This window comes from Mugil cephalus, chromosome 13 (assembly GCF_022458985.1).
Source record: "Mugil cephalus isolate CIBA_MC_2020 chromosome 13, CIBA_Mcephalus_1.1, whole genome shotgun sequence".
NCBI classification, from domain to species: Eukaryota; Metazoa; Chordata; class Actinopteri; order Mugiliformes; family Mugilidae; genus Mugil; species Mugil cephalus.
Window position 1 is genome coordinate 18,793,316 of NC_061782.1, and position 25,860 is coordinate 18,819,175.

Sequence of the window (25,860 nt, forward strand, 5' to 3'; positions counted from 1 at the left end):
AGTAAGTCATGTTATCAGTGTTGTCCACCAGTGGATGCACAGGACAGGACTACGATATGATTACCTATGTGCTGGCATCACTCACCACCAATGTATCAACATAGACAAAATCTGACACGGTAACGAAGCATAGATAGATTGTTGTATGGATTTAAGTACAGGAGCATTTATTCACTCATGTGTTCCTCAGACACATGTGGACAGTTGGAAAAAAGAAATGCGGCTGAAGTGCAGCCCGTCTTAGCGCAGTGTAACACTTGAAGTCTTGCCAAAGGCTGCCCTTCATTTTAGAAAGTGGACCAAGGCTGCTGATGTCACAAGCCACAGTTTGAGGTAAGGAGGGGTGAAGTGAGATAAGTTGAGATGTGCTGTCCTGACAAGAGGGTGTTAAGAAAATCCTCTCCTTTTGAGCTGCAGATTTTCCTAGGAATAGAAACCTACAACTAATATTACACTGTAGTGTCCTCTTTTCAGAACAAGATGCAGCATAAAACAAACACCAATACTTTTGCATATAATAGTGTATTAGTGTATTTGTAACTAGCATAGCCAGCTTAGCTTACTCAGAAACATATTTGAAACATCTAATATTTTGTGTCACTCTTACAGCATTTTTTTCTAATTCTAATATTGTAAAAATATATACAAAAGAATTAACCTGTTGGTATATTCCTAAATAAAACATTTAGCATTTATTTTGGACACTGGTTGGACATTGTGAGGCTTTAAAGCATAGGGTCGTCCCTTTCAAGATCAAGTGATGAGCTAATAGGTAATGAGCTAATGAGCTGAATATCATCGAATGTCAAAATTAGATGACATTTTTAATTATTACTCAATAGTTCGAACTGGTGGGGATGGATAGGTTGAGCAGTTTAACAATAGCTTCTGAATGTAAATATAAATGTGGTCACGCTATCATTTGTCATGGCTGTCATTTTTTTTTTTTTTTTAGTTTTTTTCCAGGGGCAATTTTTTTTATAGAGCTGAAAAATGTGTGGTTGTTTGTCCTTAGTTCTTGAAGCAAACATCCCATTCATCTTTCCACAGACAATGTCACTGACTCATAGTTGGATCATCGCTAGAACTGAAGCATAAAACTAAACATAACTAAAAACTTCAGTTGAGAAAATATCTTACAGCTCTTATAAGTTCCCTTTTGGGTAGATTCTAGGTAAAGCGTGGGTGAATTTAGCCACTTAATTAGTTATTGTCTATGATGATGGAAATAAGATATTATTATTGCCATAAGATATTATTAATCATTTGACTTATTGTTTTTGATTAAATAGCCGACTCCCTTTAACCATTGTTCTTGCCCCATAAATGAAGTGTTATGAAATAAATGTTGGTACACCAGGCCAGTGCATATCACCATAGCAACAGCCACCCTGGTGACAAGGGGTTGCCACTGTCTGGACTTTCTGCTCCTCTCCTCTCCTCTCCTCTCCTCTCCTCTCCTCTCCTCTCCTCTCCTCTCCTCTCCTCTCCTCTCCTCTCCTCTCTCTCCTCTCCTCTCTCCTCTCTCTCCTCCTCTCTCCTCTCTCCTCCTCTCCTCTCCTCTCCTCTCCTCTCCTCTCCTCTCCTCTCCTCTCCTCTAGTTCAGTCCAGGCTTTACTCATGCAGATTAGAGGTAAAACTAACCGAAACATCATTGAAAAACACTTTAGTGTTGAGGCTTAATACAGAGTTGTATGGTGTCTGTCAGCAGAATCTAATCCCTTTGGATGTAATTACTAGATTTTCTAGTCTGGTACTGGTAGGGCTAATATGTTAGCCCTTTTATTGTTATACACTGGCGTAAAGAAATAAAGACATAATAAAGTTGTAATAAAAAAAAAAGATGCAGATAAAATGTTTAGTCTGGTTAGCCATTAGTTTTTGTTACTGTGTTTTAGAAATATTTTGGACAAAGAAAACTGGACTCTGGCAAGTCTTTGTTTTACATGTACCATCAGCTGGATGACTGAGAACAAATATACCCAGCCATTACCACGTACAGTGATGATGAATTAATTCAAATTTAACAGAAAGTATTTATGGTTTAATTCAGTACAGTGTAAGAGCACCACAAACTACATCTTCTAAAACGATCAAACCATTGAATTAGCTCCTTTCTTACACTGTTTCACCATAAACTCTGTTTAAGAGTCACGCAGGAAGTTAGTGCAGGATTTATATATTAATTATATATTAAAATACACTGAGTTTCACTTAATGTCTGGAATGTTTTGGCTACTTAGTGTATATCCTCTTTGAAATCAAACAGTTATTCTAAATATGCTAGTGCAAAACAGCCCACAACTAAATGTTCCTAATATAAGTAGTTCTGTCAAATAACATAATTTTCAATCTTACAGTTTACAAAATCTGCACACATCTAATTCACTAGATGTAAATGCTGTAATTGTGACCATCTTGTTAAAACTACGAAGCATATGTATTGTAAATTGTATTGTAAGGAAACTGATACTGACCCTCAGGCAGGCGTTTATTTTCTGCATAAATGTGTTAAACCACTTCAGCACTTCACAGAACTAGCAAACATTCAATCATTTTGAGAATTTATCCCAACCCTTTAAATACCAGTTTGACACAAAAAAGGTAGTTATTTTTCATAAAACTAAAGGTCGGGTACTGGGGCATTTTTTATTTATTTTTTTTTCAAATCCGGATATGACCAAAAGCTTTCATGTTTGAGAAAAAACAGGAAAATTTGCCATTTTTAGTGTTCAGGACTAAAATCTGCCATTTCCCCATTATAGGGCCAATGCATAATGTGTTTGATATTTCATTAGTTTTTGTGCTTGTGTTATTGAGCTGAGCGGGCTATTTCAAGGTCTATTATTTCCTTGAATTTTTAACTGTGAAGAGTGAGACAAAAACACAGAGTGAGACGCAGCCAAAATAATGGCCAGGTGTGAAGGAACATTTTGCCCAAATGGACAAAAACGTCCCTAATGATGCATGAGGGTTAAACTGGGAATTGATTTAAAGCACGAGATGAGCTTTGCAGCGTCTCTCGTCACCACTACCTGGATGTTTTATAGCAGGCTGCGTTTGTTCGACCGATTTCCCAGTTGGTCACGATTTTGCTGCCTCAACATGAAAAAAAAAGCTCCATGTCACCTAGTTGGGTGTGTGCGTCTGTAGCAGCCTCGGCTGTGACGCTGCAGTCCCTCCTACCGTCTGCAGCAGTGCAGACGGTAGCTGATCTGAATACTGATTTTTCTGCTAGATAGCTACGACTACTAGGCTACCCTCCGTAGTGCTGATCTCCATTCAAGCTGAGCGGCGTAGTGTTGTTGCGCGTTGTGTAATACAGTGTAGTAGGGTGCATTTGAGGTGAACGCAGCAGTTATGCAGAGGGAGAGCGGCGGGAGAGAACGGGAGTGAGACGACAGAGAGGTGCAGATTTTTGCAGAGAGAAAGAGAGTGTGAGAGCATCCCTAACTGCCGTTGTTGCTATTTTTATCCGAGCCCTACTCCACAGTCCTGAGATGCTCTCCCACCTCCCACATACAGACAGACAAATCCGCCTACGCGCGCGCACTCACGCACGCACACGCATACACACACACAAAGTAATTTGACAACCAGAAATACACTGAACACAGAAAAGTAGATTAGCTTTTGTACTCCCCACAACCTGCTAACCAGAGCAAATCTAGTGTATATATGAATGAATGAATGGATGAATGAATAGTAGAGCTAGAACATATTGATTTGGCAATCAAGGTCAGTTTTTTCTTCACCAGGAGCTCTGCAATAATTCATCCTGTTTACCAGAGAGAGTGATAAAAAGAGGAACTGGGTGGAGGGAGCATTTGTTCTCACAATAACTACTTGTTTTTCTTGTCAGAATCTGTGAAAAGGTTTTGGAGGGAAGAGGGGACAGAGGGACCCGCAGAGGAGGAGAAATAAATCCATGCCTTCTTTTTTCTTTATTGTTTTTTTTTTTTTTTTTTTTTTCTCCTTTCACTGCCTTCCAGGCTGAGTCACTGCTGGTGAGGAGGAAGGTCTGGAGAGGGAACGAGAGAGGAGGAGGAGGAGGTGGAGGAGGAGGGGGAGAAGAAGAAGAAGAAGAAGAAGGGAGGGAGGCAGGGAGATAAGCCACAACAGGAAGCAAAACGACACACGCGCATAGACATACACACCGCGTGTTTGTGTGCGTGCGTCTGAGAGAGAGAGACTGCGCGAACGAGAGGGTGAACGGGAAAGGAAGGGAGGGAGAGTGACGCGGAGGCTGGGAGAGCCGCCCCCCCCCCCTCCTCTCCTCTCCTCCTCCTCTCCCTCTCTTTCTCTCCTCTCCTCCTCTCCTCCCCTCCTCCCTCTCTCTCTCTGTGGAGCAGGCGTGTAGCGGCATCAGACTCGGCGTGAAGGAACCATGAGCGATGTCACCATCGTTAGAGAGGGATGGCTCCAGAAACGGGGTAAGTACATCCAGTACCTCTCTTCTTCTATTCTGGTCCTCTGTGCCTCTATCTCCTCTCCTCTTCTTCTCTGCCTCTCGTCTAGACTGAGGGCCTGGTCGTGCCTGTCCACATGTGCCGGCGTGAGGATGAGAGTGTTTGCGATTGAGTGTGTGTAAGTGATCCCGCGGATGTCTGATTATCAAGCAGTGCATGTGTGTGTGTGTGTGTGTGTTTTTGCCCCACAGGGATACATGTTGTATGTGTTTTTATTATAAGCTTGGCTTGACGGCTGCTTGTTCTGTGTCTGAAAAAAAGCAATGTGTGCATGGGTATGTGCATTTATATGTGTGTACAAGCATGTGTGTGTGTGTGTGTGTGTGCAGTTAATAACATCTATCAGGCCCTCGTTACACTGCTGCTGCCTAGTTTTTTTGTCACGCCACTATGTCTATTAGTCTGTGAAATGAAGTTAGTTCTGTCTCTTGGGTATTATTCAACAAAGTTATGTCTTAAGGCCGTAGAAAGTCCTGAGTGGTGTCATCGAGAGTCATATGACATGGGGTTGGGATAAAGTCGAGGGGGGGTGTACTGACAACACATCCTGTTTACAACCGAATGAATGAGAAATAGGGAAAATCTTGCAATAGCATGTTGCAGAAATAGCACTTCCCTGTTCTCAGACATCTCGCCTCTATGTGTGGTTGTTGCAACAGGTGAAAAGTCATTTGTAGCGAAACCAAACTGAACCGCCTAAAAGTGATGTACAGAACACGAGCTCTGTCGTGGCCACATCATTGAGTGGTGGGCACGCAGCGGACACAGTTTCCTGGGGTGTGTGTTGGCTGATGCTGAGAAGGGGGTGTGTGTGTTTTAGAGACAGAACCTCAGGGTTGGAGCGAGGGGGGGGGGGATTTCCAGACTTTTAGGCCAATAAGCATCATCCCCTTGACTGTGATGGTGTCTAGGAATGTGTAACAAAAACTGTCGAACAGGAAGTGACATTCATACACAGCAGACAGCGGGTTTCTGGGTAATGTAGGCCAACGCCAGTGCACAGCAGGAGGACATGCTGGACGTTAGAGTGCTCCTTACTACGCAGACTGGACGGAGTCAGACACACGTACACAAATACAGTACACGGTCTGAATCGCTGAAGAAGAGGGGGAATCTTCGTCTATGTGTGCCAGCGTGCCAGTGTGATCCTCAGACAGTCTGTGCATATTAAGAGGAACACATCGCCCCCAGTCACGACGCAGCAATACCAGTGTTCGTCAGTATGAGAGAGAGCTGGAGGTTAGGGAGGGAAGGAGGGGTGTTTGTTTGTGTCAGGAATATGAATGTTTGTCTGCATCATATGCTAAATCTTTGTCTGTATTTGCGTGTGTGGAGAGAAGCAGGGTTGGGGTGCTGACTCACTGTCCAGGTCGTGATACAGCACAGACTGCAGTCTTAGTCATTAGATGTCTTTTTACTCAAATGACAGAGTCAGAGAGACCCAGAAATATAGTGAAATCCCAAAAGCCATTGTACTAATAAGGCTCCGCTCAGTTGCGCTTTGACTGTCTGGAAGGCCCCGTACTTTCTACCTATTCTGCAAAATAATGCGCACTGTTTTGTTTTCGAATTGAGTTATGTGAAGCTGGTGACACAAACAGAAAGATTAAAAGACTGAACCGAAGCAGGATTAGAAAGAAAGAGCATTGAAAATCGATGGGAAAACAACAGAGAAAAACTGTGTAGCACATCTCTGTATAGAAGAGAGATTTTCACAAGAAGGCTTTTAATTAAATCAATCATGAGAAACCTGTTTATTTTATTAAATCAGAGTACCTAAATAACAACTAGGCTCGTGAGTGTTGTTTGCCAGCGAGGTCAGATGAGTAATATTGTTTTCCTTTTCATGTTAGCTATATCGTGCTGGTAACTGCTTGCTAAGGTTTTGGATTTAGTAGTGAATCATTGTTCATCATGTTAGCTACAGGATGTGCTTATAATACTCTGAGACATTGTTGTTAAATACTAATTTAAGTAGATATAGTAGGAAACATGTAATTCTGCTGTTCCTGTCGTGCAAAAAAATGTCACTTATCTTGTTGGGTCGACTGTTTAAGATAGTTTATACATAATCTAAGTGTAAAAGAAAAGACTTTACATGAATTAATATTTGCACTGTGACCCTTTGATGATGCTACTGATGTGCAGAGATTTACTTATTTGCCAGTTCATTAGGTTCACTAGTGAAAATGTATGCGTACAAATATAACAATCCTGCAGTAAACCTTAGCTTCATGACGATTGTGGTATTTAACATTTGTTGGTTCAGCTGTCTTTTCGTTTTGAAGGCTGTCCTCTGTAGCACTATTTAAGTGTATTGTGTTGTGCTGACACGTGTTCCTATTATTTTTGTTAACCTCGTTTTATTGAGTGGACTAGGAAAAATAACAGAAACACTTGTGTTTAGTTCAATACAGTTTAAGAGCACACGAAACTACGTCTTCCAAAATAATCCTACAGTTGAATTACCACCTTGCGTACGCCGTTTCAAAATAAACTGATCATTGTAATAGCCATGAAGGAGGATTAAGTGCAGTACTAGTGCATTTAGTATAGTTGTATTTAAATGCATTAGTCTTCACTAGTGTACCCAATGAACTGGAAAGTGGCAAGAGTGTATGTGTCTTTTGGTTTAAAGTTGGTCTTCGCAGTGGCTGCGTTTGTGACGTCTCAGTTTATTTTCAATCACTTGACCAGAATAAATAAATGGTGACAATGAAGAGAATTTCGTGAGAAGGCTGCTTTCCAGTGCTTTGGTATGTCTATGTTTTGCTTTGTCTTTTGTAGTCTGACTAATGGGTTTGGTCATAAAGTTAAGTGATTGATAGATCAAAGAATGAGAGTGTTTCCCCTTCATGGCAAAAGCGCTGATGAATGGGGATGAGTCCTTCCTCGTGGGAGTGCTCACCCCTGCATGTTTTACGGAGTGACTGTACGTATCTGTGAGTCGGTAGGTTTTGTTGGGAAAAGCCACCAACCGTTCCAAATAACTGACACTGTGAATGCGCTGTAATAATATCAAAGTAATATGTTTGTTTTATTTTGTTCTTTCTATTCTTTGTTTCTTTAATCCTTACTCTGAACAGTTGCTCAAAATTAAAATAAGATAATCCTTTATCTATCCCACAAGATATTTAAAATCACAATCAAGTCCTAACAGATGATACAAACAGAAACCAGCATAAATGGTAAGAAATTAAAGAAGAAAATTGAATGAAAGCCTAAAAGCAAACCTCACCACCACTTAATGATCGTCTTGGAACTCAAATCTCGGGAACACCGCCTCACAGTATGTCCTCAGATGACCGAGCCTTTCAGTACTCACTTAGTCAGTAGTGTGTTGATGATTTCCTTCCTCCTTTCATTGAACCAGAGTGAGGAGTGTGCTTTGGCTGCATCACTTCTTTATCCTTTGAAATAAGAAATAGTGGATTAATCTCGTAATCTCTCACACAGTGCAGCATAAAGACTTACAAGTAAGCAGAAGTAATGTATAGTATGTAATGTGTTTTCCTAGTTACGAAATCTGAATAATCCACAAAATACTTACTAAAGATGCAGGTGTGGCTGTGGAACAGGGTGGAAATCTAAATTTGAAGTATATCCTCTTTCAGTTCCGCAAAAGCTACGACTTATCTTCTGTCAGCCCATGTGAGGCCACAGAGGTCACAGTCAGCCACTGTAGTTTTGGATACTGTTACCTCCACTAGCATCAGCTCACGCAGCAGTCAGCATAACAGATGGCCAGGAGGAAGGAGAAACACTGAAGGAGAGAGACGGGGAGAATGGCATAATCTTTTATTTCCTCCAACATAATAATCTAATGAGATGCAGTCATGTCAAAGTGGTCTGTGTCTTGTCACAGACTTGTTCTGAAGATCAATGATTCCCTGTCTCCTGGGAGGGTTTGAACGATCAGACGTAAGATAACATCAGGAGGATACTGTACATACGTGCATTTACAGTCGTCTTTACAGTTTCATAGGTTTTCATGCGTTTCCCAGGTTCATAGTAAAGTCACAAACCTTTGATAACCGATTGTCTTCGTCGACCCTGAAGTTCAGTTTATTAAAATTACTGTAGATGTAAGTGTTTCTTTCTTGAACTGTTTTTCTTGGTCATTTGATCATTCATGTTACTCAGTTGTTTCAAGCCAGTGTATTTTGTGCGTTTCTTAGATAACGGTTTAAAATAATTTATAAAGCCCTCTTTGTACAGGAATATAATCAACTGCATATCTGCTACCATAAGCTAGAAATATGACTTTAATCATCATCTTGATAATATAAGAACTGGCACAGCAGGAAGTTGGAGAATTTCTCTTCTGGCAGTTCAATAAATTTCAAGTGGAGATTATTGTTATTGATTACTTATTCAGTACAGTTGTTAAAAAGTTAAAGTGGTCCTGTGTGCTATTCGGTCTTAAATTGCATTTCTACATCCCATACATTCACTGCAATGCTCGTTCTACGTGTATCGGTATCTGTGGATCTCTTTTGCTCTCACTGCCCATATTTGACTTGGTTTGTGTGCAAATCACATTCATAACATGCAGAATTGTCACAGTATGGACCTCCTCAGCGTGGAGGCAGTTGAAAGGTGGCTGTGAGATATTCAGCGTCTCTCTTTTTGAAAATCCATTCGTGTCTCCAAACCTCCCAACCTGTCCGCTTCTTGCCATGATCTTATGAGACATCGTGATGAGATGGAAGCGTCACGCCTGCCCCCTTTTTTTTCCTTATTTCTTCACACGTTTTTCTTTGAGATCTATCTCAACAATTTAATCCCCTTGGGAACTGTATGTTCTGTACTGTATACATTAGACTGCTGTGGGGTTCACTGGGTGCAGTGCAGTGAGGCGGCCATCTTGGCTGAACGAGTTCAGTGAGTTCAGTGTTGCTGGAGGCTGGCTGGCTGGCTGGATCAGGTGGCAGTGCCAGATCTCTGATATCAATCACCAGCCGCCGCCACTGTCTGCTGTGTCGCCCTTCTCCTCTCCTCTCCTCTCCTCTCCTCTCCTCTCCTCTCCTCTCCTCTCCTCTCCTCTCCTCTCCTCTCCTCTCCTCTCCTCTCCTCTCCTCTCCTCTCCCGTTTTATTACTCTTCTTCCCTTGCATCTCGCCGTGCCCCTCTTTCAAACCCCTCTGTTCCTCAAACTCGCATGCATATACGGGGCAGCGGCAGACATGCAGACAGTGCAGGCTTTGTTATGAATGGCATCCTCTTGCACATCCGGAGGAAGTGTACGCTCCAGTGTGGCTTTACAAACTGTCTCCATTGTCCTAAGAATGACTCACTCTACACTGCAGAGAATGGCAGTCAGCCAGACAGTCAGACAGACTGACAGCACAGCACAGACAGACCAGTCTGCGGAGCCTACAGACAAACGGCACAGGAAAGATGGGCAGAGAGACGGATAGTTTGTGACAGATACAGCCTCCGTAGAACAGAGGCGGACGACTTGCCTGCTGAAGGGACCTGCAACTGGCGGGTACAGACACCGAAATGAAAGGCAGATGGGTAACACACCCAGACAGGCAGTGTGTCACCTTTGTGTCCAATCTGAATATAGTGGGCAGGAATATGAAAATATGCGCATCCTACCTGAAAAACTAAATGTCACAAATTTATGCTACAAGAGAAAAAAGGTCTTTATGTTTGTAGACTGTAAATCTGGTCCATACGCTGAGGGATGCAATGAATAAAAATGCACAAAGGTGTTAACATCTCTTCTCTCCATCCTTGTGTTTTAGTATAGCAGAAAGTCAGTAATAGGTCTTGTGGAGATATGATGGTGCATAATTACTGTGTTGGCACTACTCTGCCCCAACGTTATCTAGAATAAGTTTATCCTGTTCCGTAGCTAAATAGCCTGCGGCAGTAAAACTCCGTAAACTCAGTCGGTGAGATCAGCCGTGAGGGAAGCAACCTTGTAAAAGCAATGCAAACAGAGATGGTATAATGGATGGGTGTGTGAATGGACTAAAGTGGAGAGAGGCAGTCTTGAATAAATGAATGAATGGATCAATGAATGGAGTGCTGATCACTGCAGATGGAGAACTCGGATAGAGGAAGCGGGGGGGTGGGGTGGGGGGGGATTGAAGGGAGTAGAGGTTGAGTAATGGGATTAGTTTGCAGCTCAGGATCATCAAAATGCTTACCTCAAACATTTGATCACAGCGTGGTTGGATGTACATACTGTACGTTTATGCATGTGCAAGATTATTCAACATTCAGTCGAGTTGATTAACAACCCAGTGCATAAAACCCTGTCGCAATTTAACATTTCAGCTGCCAAAACTTTCCTTTATTCAGGCACATTCACACACTATACGTCTGAACACCTGTTGCTCCATTAGTAATCAGTGTGATCAGAAGCAGAGTCTCAGCCAAACATATTGTATGTCATCTGCTGGGAATAATTAATCAAACAGCAGAAGGTGATGTTGTTGCAGTTTCTAACAAAATGATAGTTCACATTTTTTGGGCAATATATTAATGTTCTGTAAATCCGCATTTAAATTAAGCTTGTTAGACCGTTTCACTGTTAGAACGCAAATAAAAACAACAAACAGATGATTTGACATGGATTTCTATAAACATTGGTAGATTGTCTTATTTACACTGATCTAGCTCTGATGTTGTTTGTACATTTTGCAACATTATTAAGGGGTTGCTGTTCAAGAGCAAACCCTATACATTTTTTATGAATCCCAAATTGCACTTCTCATTAAGCCTTTTATCCACTTCTCTTTAGACACCTATAGTTTGTTCTTGTAGTGCTCTGTTTTGATCTATTGACAGCGGCCGCTCTGTCCTCACTTCAAAAACAAACATCACCTTGAATTCAAGCAGAAGCCAGAATCAGTTTAAATGTGCTAACACAGAGATTAGACCGAAGGGCTAGTGTGTAGTTTAACATCTTGAGGTATTGTGGGCTGGTTGGAGTCGGCTTTGGGCTGATCAGAGGAGGCAGGTTAGAGTAGAGTGGGGGTTGCTTCGGCTGATTTAGGCCAACAGATTAGTGGCTAGTAGTTAACAACTAGTGTAAGTGTTGACTGGTGGGAGAGGGACCCCAGAGTGTGAGGAGTCTAGCATTGATCCTACAAGTGTTATTACGTTAAAACTTGATTTTCAGTTCAAAAGATAGAATGCACAATATATTGGAAATGGTATTTAGTGGCTGTTGCAAACAGCTGATTCTCCAGTACAGGAGAGAATCAAATCAACAGTCTCTTGGCTTGGTATTAAATAATGAAAGAGCACAGTCTGATAGTGTGTCTTAGACAGGCCTTTCAGGGTATAAGTTACCTGTCTGTTGCTTACAAGAGTTGACAAAGTGACTGCCATCCCTGTAACAGTTCATGTAATATTTACTGCGTGTGTCAGCGCTCATAATGTGAGTTCAATAAAAGCAAGTTTTGCTGATGTTTTTGGCACAGATTTGTTCTGTGAGGCTTTTTATTTAAATACAGTTTTAATTTAACTCGACGTTTTTATGTGAGCGATGAGGTAATGTATTTTTATCTTGCTTTTCTGCACCGGACAGGTGGTTTTGAAGGGGGTTGTAAAGAAAATCAGTGGTCTACGTTTGTTTGTCAAAGGCAACTTAACCGCCATCGTGGCTCTGCAACATCAGTTACATCTTTGTTGCATTTTCTCCTCTAAACTGTGGTTCTGTAACACAAAGCTTTAAAAAAAGATTTTGACTTTCTGAATTGATTATCTAACCTGATGACTTTCAGACAAAGACAGAGGGATCTCAATGTGTTTACTGTTGAACTGAGCCACGGTGAAGAGAGTTGATAGTGAGTTCAGTTGTGTGTGAAACAAGGACATACCAACACTTCTGAGTTTGTCTGAGAAAGGCCTCTTATGTTGTGTTCACACTACGAGCACAAAAGCTACAGCGTAGCGAGCTACATTGTTGTTAAGTCGTTGCCGCTCTCCAAACATGGCTCAAGTGTTTTTTGACATAGTTGGAGAATCTGTTCAGACTTAACCGGTGCAACAAGCAACAAGCGCATATGATCGGTTGGTAAAAAAGGCGTCGCAAAGATTTGAAGCCTGCTCAACTTTCATATATGTCGGGGAGTTTGTCGTTTCATATTCCCGGCTTCTCTTCGAAAGAAACTTTAACTTGTCGAAACAGAGTATACTTTACAAATGATCATATTCTACATCGAACTTAACATATTGTGGTTAATATGTCGGCTAAAATACAGTTCCAGCGTAGCCTCGATATTACAAACTGCAATGCAGATGTGAAGTAAATATAGAAAACTTGCCACTGATCATTTTGCTCATATGGCTAAATTAACACCTGTTATATACTTCCTTCAGCTGAGTTTGCTCCTGTTATGTCTGACTTAATAGTTGAGCTGCATGCTAATGTCACAGTAGTAAGGTTAAGGGGACTGTTGGTCTATTTATATCTTCCCACCTGTAATCTGTCTCTGACAGGATTAACTAAGCCGTGAGCTTCAGTCTGCTGTGCCATACAGACGCTCTGAAAATGTGAGCCTTGAATAAATGCATGCATTCACACAGACGCACAGCGGGAACAGTGCGTTCGGTACACGCAATGCGCAGGAATGCATAAAATGTAATTAATTAGGATTTCCAGGTGAGGGTAAAGAAATAAAAATACGTTTCCGCGCACGCGCGTCCGACCGAATCCGAGCTATTCAGCCTGCTAAAAACGGAGAGGAGGAAGAGACCAAACAGTGACAGAGTTTTTCATCCTCTCAGCCTCCTCCGTCTCCGGTTGCCAATCTCCAGTCATTAATTAGCCGTCCATGATAAAATTCCCCATTTCCATTCTGACACGAGTGTAGAGCAGCGGACGGCAGTAGTAATCATGTCAGCGAGGCTTGGCTCAGTGTTCAGAGGGGGCTAAATGGCCCCCATATGGTCTGCTGGCTGGGGCCCGGTCCTCACCATGCTCTCATTAAACTAGTGCTTAATATACCAAGGTAAAGAGGAGCGCACACACACACACACACACACACACACACACACACACACACACACACACACACACACACACACTATGCATACACTCAGCTGTAAGAAACAAATCAAAGCATCTGACAGGGGAGTGGGCACAAAGGGACAGGAGGACAAGGAGGTGGTGTTTGTTTCTGTGTTTGCATGTGGCGTGTGTGTGTGTGTGTGTGTGTCTGTGTTTTGAGAGACTGACGCAGTACAATTGTTGACTTGCCATCTGTCATCAAGCAAAGAATTCTCTCTTTGAGTGTGTGTGCATAGAAAGGAAAGATGAGACGGGAAAGAAAGAAAGAAAGAAACAGCGAGTGAGGTGCAGATGTCTCACAGCATAGCGGCTGGAACATGAGGTTCAACAGCAGACTGCTGTATGAGAGGAGGTGGAGGGGGAGAACGGAGAAGAAAAGAGGACGAACATCTGCCATATTCACATATTGCTCCGTGGTTTGAGTGTTTCTACACAATATCTTGAGTTTGAATGGTCTTGGGAAATGGCCTGCTCATTAAATATCGCGCAGGACTAGAGTTCACGTGTATCCCTCAGTATTTAATCAAACAATGGGAAAGAGGGAGACACCTCTTTGTTTCTTAAGAAGATGTTTATGTTTTTATTACTTTGGGTGCCTAAATAGGGATTTAATTATTATTCTTGAGGGCACCCTGAAAATTGATAAAGATGATTTATATTTAAAACTCTTCTTTCTAGCTGGTAGTTCAGGAGACTTTTAAGTCACCTCTGGACACTTTGTGCCCGAGTTAAAGAGTCCATCATAGCTCCAGTATGTATGGTCCGTTTTCATCATCTTGTCCACAGTGATGAATGTTTTTTTTTTTTTATGTTATTGTTAGAATGGATAAGATGAAATGATGAGTTCATCTGATAATACCATCTTTTAATAGCAGTTTTTGCTCATAAATGGTAAAAAGTTTGCTACATACTTTGGTCCAGACTTAAAGTGCAAATAACAGACTTCAATGTTAAATGAGAGATTATTTTCACATAATAGATTTTTGCTCCTAAACGCATTTCAACATAAATAGCTCATATAGTTGCCTTTTTTTTCTTTTGAACTGTCTCAGAGCCTCAAGTGCCTGATGCCGACCAGCTGAGGTGGACATGTTGTCAGAAACAGCCTCTTAGACAGACAGACGTTGCACCACGACAAACACCAGCTCTCAGGGAAGGAGAGAGGAGTGAAGTGTTCGCCTGAGATGAACTGACGTATAGAGCTGCCTGTCACTTCAGAGTGTGACAGAGGGGCAACCGCTCATTAATTGCAATCACACTGTGATTTGTTGTCCAAACTCTACAGCAGTTCATGAAGTTAATCTGTCGAATCATAACTAAACGGGAAGTCACATGGACTAATAAGAAGCCCTTTTGTTCAACAGTGTTTTGGTAAACTGTCCTTGTGAGACATCAGGACGTCTCTGTAATTTATGCACGGACGTTATAGACAATGGAGTGGTCTGATTTACAGAAGTTGGATGAGGGTTGTGTTTTGTGTCATTTTTTAATGTTGTGTTTTACAAGCTTGATGAACTTCTGTCCAACTCGTTTCCTTATATCAGTAAAACTCAACTGTATACAACCATGTGTCCTTCCATAGCGAACTTTCTGTCATCGGCCAGTTAATTAGGAACGCTATGTAAAACAACTGTATTATAATATAACAGTCCTGCACTAAATCCTCCAGTTACAGTTGTAGGTTTAGGTTGAGACAGCGTAAACAAAGGTGGTGATTCATCTCCAGTTTGGCGGATGCAGTTTGCGGTTAAACTGTAGTGCATTAAACACAAAGTGTTTCCATTAGTTAGCCTAGCCCACTCGCTAAAATGGCTTGTGAAAATAATAGGAGCGCGTGTCAGTAGAGCACAGCACGATTCAATAGCACCACAATCGGCAGCGTCCAAAATGAAAACATAATTGAATCAACAGCTCTGTGAGTTATTTTAAACAAACGCTTAATCCATAACCTTCTCTAAGCTAATTTAGAGCAGGACTGCTCACTAGCGTACCTAATGAACTGGCAAGTGAGTGTACATAATCGGTTAAATTAAGAACAGATTAAAGGGTCTCGTGTGTCTATGCAAACAAAAATGATCCAGATAATGAGTCAACGAGATACACCCAGTGTGAGTGCGCCCTTACGGACAGATGGGCATACAGTGGGGCAGGTGGAGGGACAGACAGGTAGCCAGGCAGGACAGAGGGGAGAGCAGGGAGCAGCAGTTAGTGAGGTGGAGAGCACTTAGTGTCGGCCCCTCAGCGCAACACATGAATGGAGCCTTTGAATGAGGTGCGGCTGGGCTGGTGTGTGTGTGTGTGTGTGTGTGTGTGTGTGTGGGAAGGGGAGTTTGGGGTGGGGGGTGGTGCTCTTGACAATACTTGGAGTATAGTACTTGGTTGTTTACTCCTGCCTACTGGGCTAGACTATTGTGCTGTAGTGTATGTAAGTGCATGTGTGTGTGTGTGTTTACAGAGCATGCCGTGCGTGAGCTTTGCATGTGTCTAAGTTTGCGGACGGACAACTCGGAGCTTCTCAGCCGCTCCGGGAAAGTACGGGGCCTTCACAAAAGACCGGGGGGGGGGGGTCTTATGTTGTCCACACAAACACACACGTGCACATGTAACGCCAGCTGCCGCCCTCAGCCCCAGCCCAGCATTTCTGAATTAATAATACAGAGCCAACCACTCTGGAATAATGGTAACACACACACACACACACACACACACACACACACATCCATCCACAAAGCTTTGCACCTGTTCACCACTGCTCAACTGGATAGGGCTGGGCTCAACAACCACACACACACACACACACACTCACACACACACACGTACACCCACCCACACCCCTTGTTGCCTGCACGTTGTAGGCAATAGTTAAGACAGCTGTGTCCTGACCCTGCCCTTCTTTTTCTGATGACAGCTATTCTTAATGACTGATTGGTCCAGCTGCGTTACTCTGCCCTTCTGACTGGCTGGTTTTTCCGTCCAATGAGGCAACAGAACCGAATCACAATTTGAATATGAATGTTAGATTTAAATGGGGAACTTCAAAGCGCTGCACTCTGGTGTGTAATTATTAATGTATAGTATTACTGAATGATAACTAACAGGGTAGTCAGGTCCGTGTGATTGCTGTGATTTTTATATTTAAACCGGATCATTTTAAGACATCCTTAAATTTAGGATATACTGTATATTAGACGCATTGTTCTTTAAAGCTCTGTACGATAGAAATAGGTGGCTTTGGTTTAAACTGGTGACATGCAGCATTTTGTTTAATGTAGATGTCAGTGATGTGAAATAAATAAATAAATCATTGGTGCCAACACACAATGTCGTCCAAAAGAGAGAACAGAGAGAGGCAATATACCAGCAATCAGTGCAATTTGATTAGCCTGCTCATTGGCTGTGTGTGCCTTTCTTAATCGCATTGGATCCACTGCATTCTGAACACAAGCAGCATGGCATTCCTAATGATGTCGGCTATTTGAATGCAAGGGCTTTTTGTTCTGCTTAACTCTGATTGTAGCTAGAAGACGGGTCACTCTTTGTGTTTTTAGCAGCACATTATGCCTCAGTAGCTGTGCGTGTGTGTGTTGTATTTATGGGAAATAGAGCATTAAACTGGGCTGAATTTAATTTGTGATAGGACTAACTGCAGATATACCTGGTGAATGTTCTATCTGCCTCCTGCACTTGGATACAGTACGTGTTTATAGGCCACAACTAAGCATTATTATTCTGCTTAGTTGATTAACCCTTTGTTTAACTTACCAGTGAATAATATCTTCTCATTTTTATCTTTCAGTGTGTGTCTATCACTTGCGGAGCCTCGTTTTTATTGATTACGAAGACGTACCATATAATATCAACACATGAAAGACAACGAGCTCATATTCTTTGTCAAAATATCAATTTCCTTTGTTTTAATTATTTTTTTCTATTTTCAATTTATACTTTTAGTGAAAAAACATTTATGTGATTGAATTGGACACAGCACTGTTAAAAGAAATAATAAAATAATGATGAATTTAAATGTCTGTGACGGTTCTCAGTTATCCAGGTCATGGTAATCAAAAGGCGTTGAACAAAGACAACTGGACTTGTAGAATTTCTTGCAGACGTTTCACAACTCATCCGATGAATTTAAATAATACAAACTCACCTGGGTGAGCCAGTATTGTTGTGCACAGATGATAAGAAATGGACTGTTTTTGTAATAATACCAGAAACATAAGCCACCGAGAGGAGTTTGTTGTGAACCCTTCCTTGTGTGCTGTACAGGAGGTCATCTCGGGGCCCAGGTGTGTCTCCTGCCACTAATGGTCCTTCTTCACAGGACGGGCGTCTTCAAGCAGAAGGGCACAGAGCAGGAACCCAGCGAGCAGGGCAGAAGGGCTACCACAAACTCCTTTGAGTTACATCATTAAGGCAGAAAACTCTTTGCACTTTCTAAATTTCAACAGCCTCCTTGGGTATTTCCCCCCTTTGGTGTTAACAAGTCTGTTTCTCTTTGGAATGCAAAAGAGAAACGTGGGGCTTTGTGTCGAAACAAGGCCACAGTCTTCAGCACAGTAATCTGAGTTAAGAAAGGTTTCACTTTCTGGTATATACTGTCTGTAAATAATTTTAAAGATGGTACAACTGCCTGAACATTAGCCACTGTTGCCTGTAGTTAGCTAGTCCACGTTAGTTCTTTCTGCTGTGTTTGATGCCTACAAATAGTAGTGCACTGGCATTTGCGATGGAGTGTTGTGTTTGTAATTATATGTAATGCAGGAAATGAGCTGTTTTTATGGGTTGCTGTTGATTTATTGGTCGGCCCACAGAATCCACCAACATGCCCGACCTTGGGTTTAAAATGTCGAAGTTGAACGTTTTAATGTGTCAAGAAAAAATAACAATAGAAAAGATATATTGGTTGTAATCATACACATGGTATAATGAGGCAGATGAAATGCTTTGCTACTAATAATGAACTAAGTTGGAAAGTAGGAGTTTCCTTAGACAAGTGACCTTCTCCCACCCACTGTTTGTGTGTGTGGGTGGGAGAGTGGGGTGTGGGGTGGTGGGGGGGCCTAAAGCCTCCTCTCTGGCACAGGTGGTGTTGAGCAGCAGTCCTCCAGCTAAGATGCTAATATGCTAACACCACAGTAATCCTTTAGTGCTTTAGGAAGCAACTCACCCTACCTTGTCCTTAGCAACACACATAGACAAACACTTGTTAATAACCAAACACATGTTTACAGATTGACTGATTGACTACATGCAGAACTACTCGTACTTATACCAGTACACATATAAACACAGAAGCGCCAACTTCTGCATACTGCGCTCTGAGGGGAATTAAAATGAGAGGCATCTTGGCTGCTGTGTGTCTGTCACTCACTATCCTGTTCCCCGTCAGCGTCACAGCAGTGGCCATCATGCTCCAGGGAGCCACCGCCATCTACTGGTGTGTAGGGGGACTGCAGGAGAGCAAAGCATAGATGACTAGAACGGGGGAAAAGGATATAAAGGGGAAGGAAGTAATATTTACAAAAAGAGTTGTGTAGTAATAATAGTAATAATCGCATCTAATCTAAGTATTGGGAATCTGCAGTATGTTGCAGTGCATATGCGAGTACCTTCTTCTGTACCAGCTGGGGGAGCAGAGGGGCACCAGGGCAGCCTGCATGGGTTTGTGTATGCGTGTGCGCATCCAGTACAGCCTACCAGGAGGCTCTAGCTGTGTGCAGCTGGCTGGATGAAATCTCCTAGTGGCCCCCAAGGGACGGCCACACTCCCCTGGGTTTCCTCTCAATCTGGCCGCCCTGTGGCGGCCCTGCCCCGTCCCGACTCTCTGTCACTGCCATAGATGCTTCTCTCACGCTCAGACTTCCTTTTCCCTCATCCTCTGTTCAGACATCTTCTTGTTCCGCACACTCAAATGTGACTCCTCGCGAATTCTTATCTTGTTATGCAAGTGGTAAAATGCCTTCTGAGCTTTTACAGGTACTATCCAGCTTTGTTTTTATGTCATCAGTGGTGGTGACTGTATTTAAAGCATTTGCGCACACACTAACACCAGTCCAGCCCCAATGTGGTAATGAGACTAATGCACTGTAAGTGGATTGGCTTTGCAGAGCCTTAAGATGTCTGAGCAGACTGGAGTTAGAACTGCTGGGGTCGGGGTCACGCACACAGCCATACTCTTGTAAACACACACATGCACAATGGATAAAATTATTTTATATATTAAGTCTTTTCATTGGTCTTGTTTTTTTCTGCACCAGCTAGATTGACAATGAACCTTGTCCAGCTACAAGCAACAGTGTATCCATGCTTGTGTCTAGTCTCCCATGGACAGACTCTCAGACAGATGTCTTCTTCAAGTGTCTTAACACACAATTCCCCACTTTCGTAACACCTTTGTGCCACATACGGTTACCTCCACCTTTCCCTCTCCGCCTTCTCCCGTAATAGCACTTAATGTTAAGCTATTTTCTGTCCCGCTTCCTCCTCCACCCAGTCTATTCATGCTTTCACTCACACATCGACAGTCGTTGCTCACATACACAGAAACTTGAAATCCCTCTCCACGCTGTTGTGTCTGGAGATGTCTTGACCTTTGTTTATGAGTAGATCAGTCAGCCGATCATTTCAGCTTAAATCCATCCATCAGTTTGTCTATACTCAGCTTAAGTCACGCAACATACCAGTAGTTAATTCCCACTTATTTTAAGTTAAATGTACATACGACAAAGTTGTCAGATATTTTTGTCACAAGTCACTTTTGTTTTATTGTGAATTATGCTGCCATTTAATTACTTAATTCACAGTTTAGTTACATAATATAAGTTCTATATGTCCACTTCCTCTCTCAGTAAATGTGTTATTTGTTCTTTTCTGTTACATCCAGTCCTCTGAGCACAATGCTGAATGTACGTCAGACCTCGTTCTGATGCTGAGCTGCTGTATATGTGCTGGAACGCAGCTGAATTCACCCTCCACCCTAATACCCGCCTCTCCCTACCTCCACACACCCTCCACTCGCCACCTCTCCAGAGTGCCAGTCACACAGCCCCGTCTCTGCACCATCTGCATATCAGCTCCAGCCTCGGCCAAAGCATTAGATTAAATCCCTGTTTGGGTTGATTAACAAATGGCTGGTGAGCTCACATAGTTATGGAGTTATTTATTTTATTGTCATCAAGGCTTTTCCTGCTTTCCGTTTTTGTTTTGCTCTCAGCTAAAGTGGGAGAGCAGAGGTGCGCCGACGTCCTGAAGGAGTAGGTACGAGGCGACAGAGGGAGACGGGGACAGACTGTGAAGTTTGTGCAAGTCTGTGTGTCTCATTTCCGTTTCGCTGGCTGAAGTTCAGACCTGTCATTTGTACCTGTCTCCTCTTTGCATCTATCCTCCCCTCTGTCCTGAAACGAATAGTTAATCAGTCTGCTAATTGAGTGACAGTTAGCTCGTGCATTGTTGTAATTGTCCAATCAGAAAGCTTGGAACGGACACAGTCACAGCTGATTCATCTCTGCCTCTTACAGCTAAATCCACAAGCTGCAACTGGAGGATGTGCCAACAAGATTTATTTCTCCCAGAAATTCCAAAATGACTTTTGAAAAGTCTAGTTGGGTTTTTAATGCTTAGTTACTTGGTGAGAGTTTCCTGCACATTATCATCCTGGTGTTTCTGCTATGTAACTGAAAAACAAAAAAGGTTGAGTATCTACTGACCACGTTAACATTTGACTGAGTTATGAACCCATTGAAATACACTTCAAAATGCCCTTGAACATCTTCTGTCCCTTACATCCTTCAGTTCACCCACGTTCTCCTGTTTTCTTGATATTCTGTCATTCTATCAGGAAACCAGAGCCTCCTGTTGTCTTAAGCACTTTATAATGTAGTATTTACTAATTGGCCTTAAGGGAAAAGTAAAGTTGTGCAGAAAACTACATGAAACTGAAGTGAGGAGTCCGAGAGAGATGGTGTGGGAAGGAGACCGGCTGTTCGGTTTTCTCCAGCAGTCCAAACTAGAGACATGTGGCTCCCCAGACAAGCTGTCCAGAGTGGGAGAGCTCGCTGGACTCATTACAGGCAGGGCCAAGACGGGATAGCTTGACAGAACACCATTGGATCATACGGAGGATTGGAACGGTCGCTACAGAATTGTTTTAGTCTGTGTGTGTGTGTGTGCGCCCGTGTGCTTGTGTTTGTTTGGAACAGCGCGTGTGGACAACTGTCCGTCCCTCCGTCTGTGCCACCCCTGGCTGTGCCGCCCCCACCCCCCAGTGAACACACAGAAATGCACACACACACACACACACACACACACACACACACACATGCACGCCATCAAGGCCCGGCCAGAAGGATTGCTTAAATGTTTTCAGTTGTACTGGACAGCTGAGAGATGAAGTGGCCAACCACAGGCTTCCATTGGTTGGACACCTCATCTAGAAACTGACTCATAGAAATGACTGGACTTGGACCAGAGAGACACTCATCACTGCCAGTTTATAATAGTTTTATCAGTTTAACTTTCTCTTTATCTTCACCCGTTTTGACAGTCAATCCATCTCTTTCTCCGATCTAAGTGTGATCAGTTTCTTCTGTCGTTAATGTTTGAACCTCACGGCAGGGATGGATAAACATCTGCACGGTTGATTTCTGGAAACGGCAATAAATCCTCCTTCGTGATGGTTTAGTTTACGTTGAAACGTTGTGAGAAATGTGATAATTCATCTGTGCATGATCATTTCGGATGATGTCGTTTGTGTTTCCGTTGAACTGCGTTGAATTAAACACAAAAGTGTTTCTGTAATCAAGCCCACTGACTGAAATGAGGTTCAAATTAATAGAAACATGTGTTGAACTGATCTTCTCTGGTTGTTTGGCCAGAGTCAATAAGATGCTCTCTATGCTTACGTCTCATTCCTCCGCATCCATTTTTTTTTGTTTGGTTTTCTTTTATTGTTTTTTTTTTTTGCCTTCCTCTTCCTTATGTCTCTCTACACCCCTCCCATTCGGCCCCTCTCACAGCACTCTGTTTATCAGTAGCAAGTGATCCAAAGAATATGCTTTGTTTCTGAAAGAACAGGAGAAGGAAATGGAAAAGGAGGAGCGAGTGGGTGGATTTGCGAAAAAGAAAAATAGAGGCTGAGAGAGGAGAGGAGAGGTGTGATTTGGTAGTCCTGATGACGCATTGGCACCCGGCAGCATTTTGTCTTTCTGTCTGCGTCTCTCTGTGTCCCTATGTGGTTCCGATCAGTCGCGAACGCTCCGCTACACACACGCGCGAGTACACACACACACACACGCACCTCCACCACCAGCACCCAGAGGTACCGACAGGGCCCGCAGTCACATGGTTCCTTCGGCGGAGCAGGTGTTTTTCCGCGATGTGTTAACGAGCACGGCCTGCTGTCATTTCCGCTTTAAATGGATGTCACAAATAGAACACACACACATATACACTCTGCCTATTCTCCTCTCCCAGCGAATTAGCCGAAACAAGGTGATCAGAGCTGTTACTGAGCTTTGTGAGTCGGTGTATAATTCTGCGAATGCATGCGCGTGTGCGTCGTTGTTTGTTAGTACCTATTCACAAGTTGCATAAAGGTGTGCGTGCGTGTCAAGGAACGGCTGGTTAATTAAAAGGGCTTGAGAAGTAGGGAGCGTTTGTGTCCTTCTGTGGATTTTTATTTCTGTTTCTTAAATGAGAAATCGAAATGTTTACGCAGCTCCCGGCTTCGGAAAGCGTTGTTGATTGTCAAGTTTCCACCGTCCAAGCTGCGTGTCTCGGTATTACTTCGCCCGGCTACGTCGTGTGTGTTTTTGTGCACATGTGCGTGCGGTTTCATCCCTGCGTTTGTACTCACTGTGCTTGTCCCAACTACGTGCGAATCTGCACATGTGTGCGCTTTAATCCGTGTGCGTATCCATGCTGTTTCCAGTAAGTGTTATCTGCCACTGCGGTGTGGAAATGTTTGACACCCATGTAATCCTGCAGCGGGTCATTTCATAAAGCTGTAGTGCCACCTTAGTGCCAGTCTGTGCCAGCCAGTTGGGTAATACTCGGCCACCAGCTGCTCAGCAGATGTTATTATTTGTTGTTGCCGTCTAAGAAGGGTTATTCTATGTGTAATCTCATCTAATCTCATCTCTTGTCTATTCTTCCTCCTTTTCTGGCGACTATTGATTCGTGTATATTAGTGTGTGCTGCCTGCCTGTGTGTGTGTGTGTGTATTTGGTAGCGGTGGTATCACCTCAGCACCTGCCCATGTATCAGCCAGATGATGTTTCTGGCAGGGAAAGTTTGAGTGTTGTCCTGGTAAACATGTTTTTGTCATTTTTTACATGATAATCTGATCTGAATCTGGCGAGCACAGTGGGAGACACGGAGATATCTGTGTGTATATCTGCGTGCGTGCAAACACTACAGTGTGTAAATACGCGTGATCCGTTGAACAGATGAGAGTTGAGCTCTTAACTGTCTAGGGAACAAAATCTGTATTTAAAATCATCACCATCATTATTGCTGATGTTAATACTACTCTGTGTATACGAGTAGGATTTGATGCTTGATACTTAACTACTTGACAGCTTTCAGTGCTGTCATCACTCTTGAATTCAGGTGTTTGATTGAACACACTTAAATGTATATATTATATATGTATATATTTCATCTTTCTCTTCATGTGTCTCTACAGGTGAATACATAAAGAACTGGCGACCACGTTACTTCCTGCTGAAGACAGACGGCTCTTTCATTGGCTACAAAGAGAAACCTCAAGATGCAGACCTGCCCTACCCTCTAAATAACTTCTCTGTAGCAAGTACGTCACTTAACACGCATACGTCAAATAGCTGCGTGGCACCTGTATCTTTACCTCGTGTAGATGGAGGACGCAAGTGGGAAAATCCGCTTAGATGCTGCCTCCAAATGGAACTCGTGAATTTGTGGTCACGTCATTGGAAGTTTGTGTAAACAAACTGGCATTCAAGTGGTAACATCAACTATAGGTTGTGAGAAGCTGTTAAACATTTGCTGCATGTAGAAACCGCAGCAAGAAAATAACCATGTAGCTTAATGCATAAAATATAAAGACAAAATGATGAGGCCGCTGGGGATAACAGTAATTTACTTATGCATATTATAGGACTACAAAGAAATGCAACTAAATTGTTATATTGAAACTTATCATTAAATTTAATTAACTTAATTTCTGAAAACGCAAGCGAACGCATCACGACTTGTGAACTGATCTTGTTGAACAATTTGCGAACACAATGAGCGGGTCATTAATATTTCCTTGTAAACACTATAAACACGACACCATTTTAATAACAGTGATATTGATAAATTGACACCAGCTGTAATTGGCTGTTCTAGGACACTTCTGATTATATTTTTATGGCGTCGTAGCTGAAATGTTCCTGTGGTTTCATCACGCACAGCCACAGTGAAATGGTACCACAGTCATTGCTTGTCACTCATCAGTCTAACAGAATTCACTGAAGGCTCTAATTAACCATTTATCAGTATATCATCTGTCTGCACCTGGTTAACAAGCTCCACAGCACCATTGACATGTGTAATTAGCCAACTAATGAGTTAACAAGATTAATTTTAATGTCTCTCGCTCTCATTGCCTCCATCTCCTCACATTGTTCATACGGGGAATACAGGCTCTGTGGAAAACTTCGTAACAGCTTTTAGCATTGGAATAAAATGATAGTCTTCCTTAAACGGCGTCCTGCCGCCTGATAAGAACTGACTTCCTACTAACTCATAGTACACTTAAGATGTGTCATGATGTTGAGGGAGACACAAAACATTTCATGTACTCTTATATTATTTATAACTTGTAAAGAACACAAAAAAGAAACACTATTCTTTCTTGAAACATTGAACCGTTGAACCAACATTGAATCTTTTTAATTGTACAGGACACACAATACAAAGCTACAGTATAAACACATTAAGGCTCGTCATTCCAGTACAGCACATCTGTGCGTGGCGCTCTCTTCAAAGCCACATGGCTACGGTCTGTTAACAACCAGGTTTTCACCTGCTGTTGGAGGAATTTATTTTGTTCTTATCTCTTCCTCCAATGAGATGGGGAAACTTTTCAGGAGCAGAGTTTAAGCCTGTGTCACAAGTGGCTGATAAAGTTGGCCTCACTTGGATAGTGAGTTTTACAGTGTTTTGTAGATGACTTACTCCTTTGAAATCTGTCTTCTCAGCCTAAAATAAGTGCAAATATCATAAATAATAATAATGAATCTAAGTAAACTTTGTTGGAAATCATTATACTAGCAAGGATTTCTGTTAGCAAGGATTAAACATAATCTGGAGCCTATTTCAGCTGTCATAT

At 42.4% G+C, this 25,860-nt stretch overlaps 1 protein-coding gene across 5 annotated transcripts in view; it reads left to right on the plus strand.

The window, feature by feature from the left end:
* Positions 1 to 25,860, plus strand: part of akt3a (v-akt murine thymoma viral oncogene homolog 3a) — a 49,685-nt gene that overhangs the window by 2,589 nt on the left and 21,236 nt on the right. For 4 of the 5 annotated variants that reach the window (XR_007113963.1, XM_047602532.1, XM_047602533.1 and 1 more), the window contains exons 2-3: positions 3,993 to 4,433; positions 24,193 to 24,318. Coding sequence is in view for 3 of the 5 variants with exons in the window: in XM_047602532.1 (XP_047458488.1) it covers positions 4,388 to 4,433; positions 24,193 to 24,318 (172 nt within the window). In the remaining 2 variants the exon portion in view is untranslated. Of the gene's footprint in view, positions 1 to 3,992; positions 4,434 to 4,503; positions 4,588 to 24,192; positions 24,319 to 25,860 lie in introns of those variants that run through there. The other variant, XM_047602535.1, reaches the window with a different exon arrangement.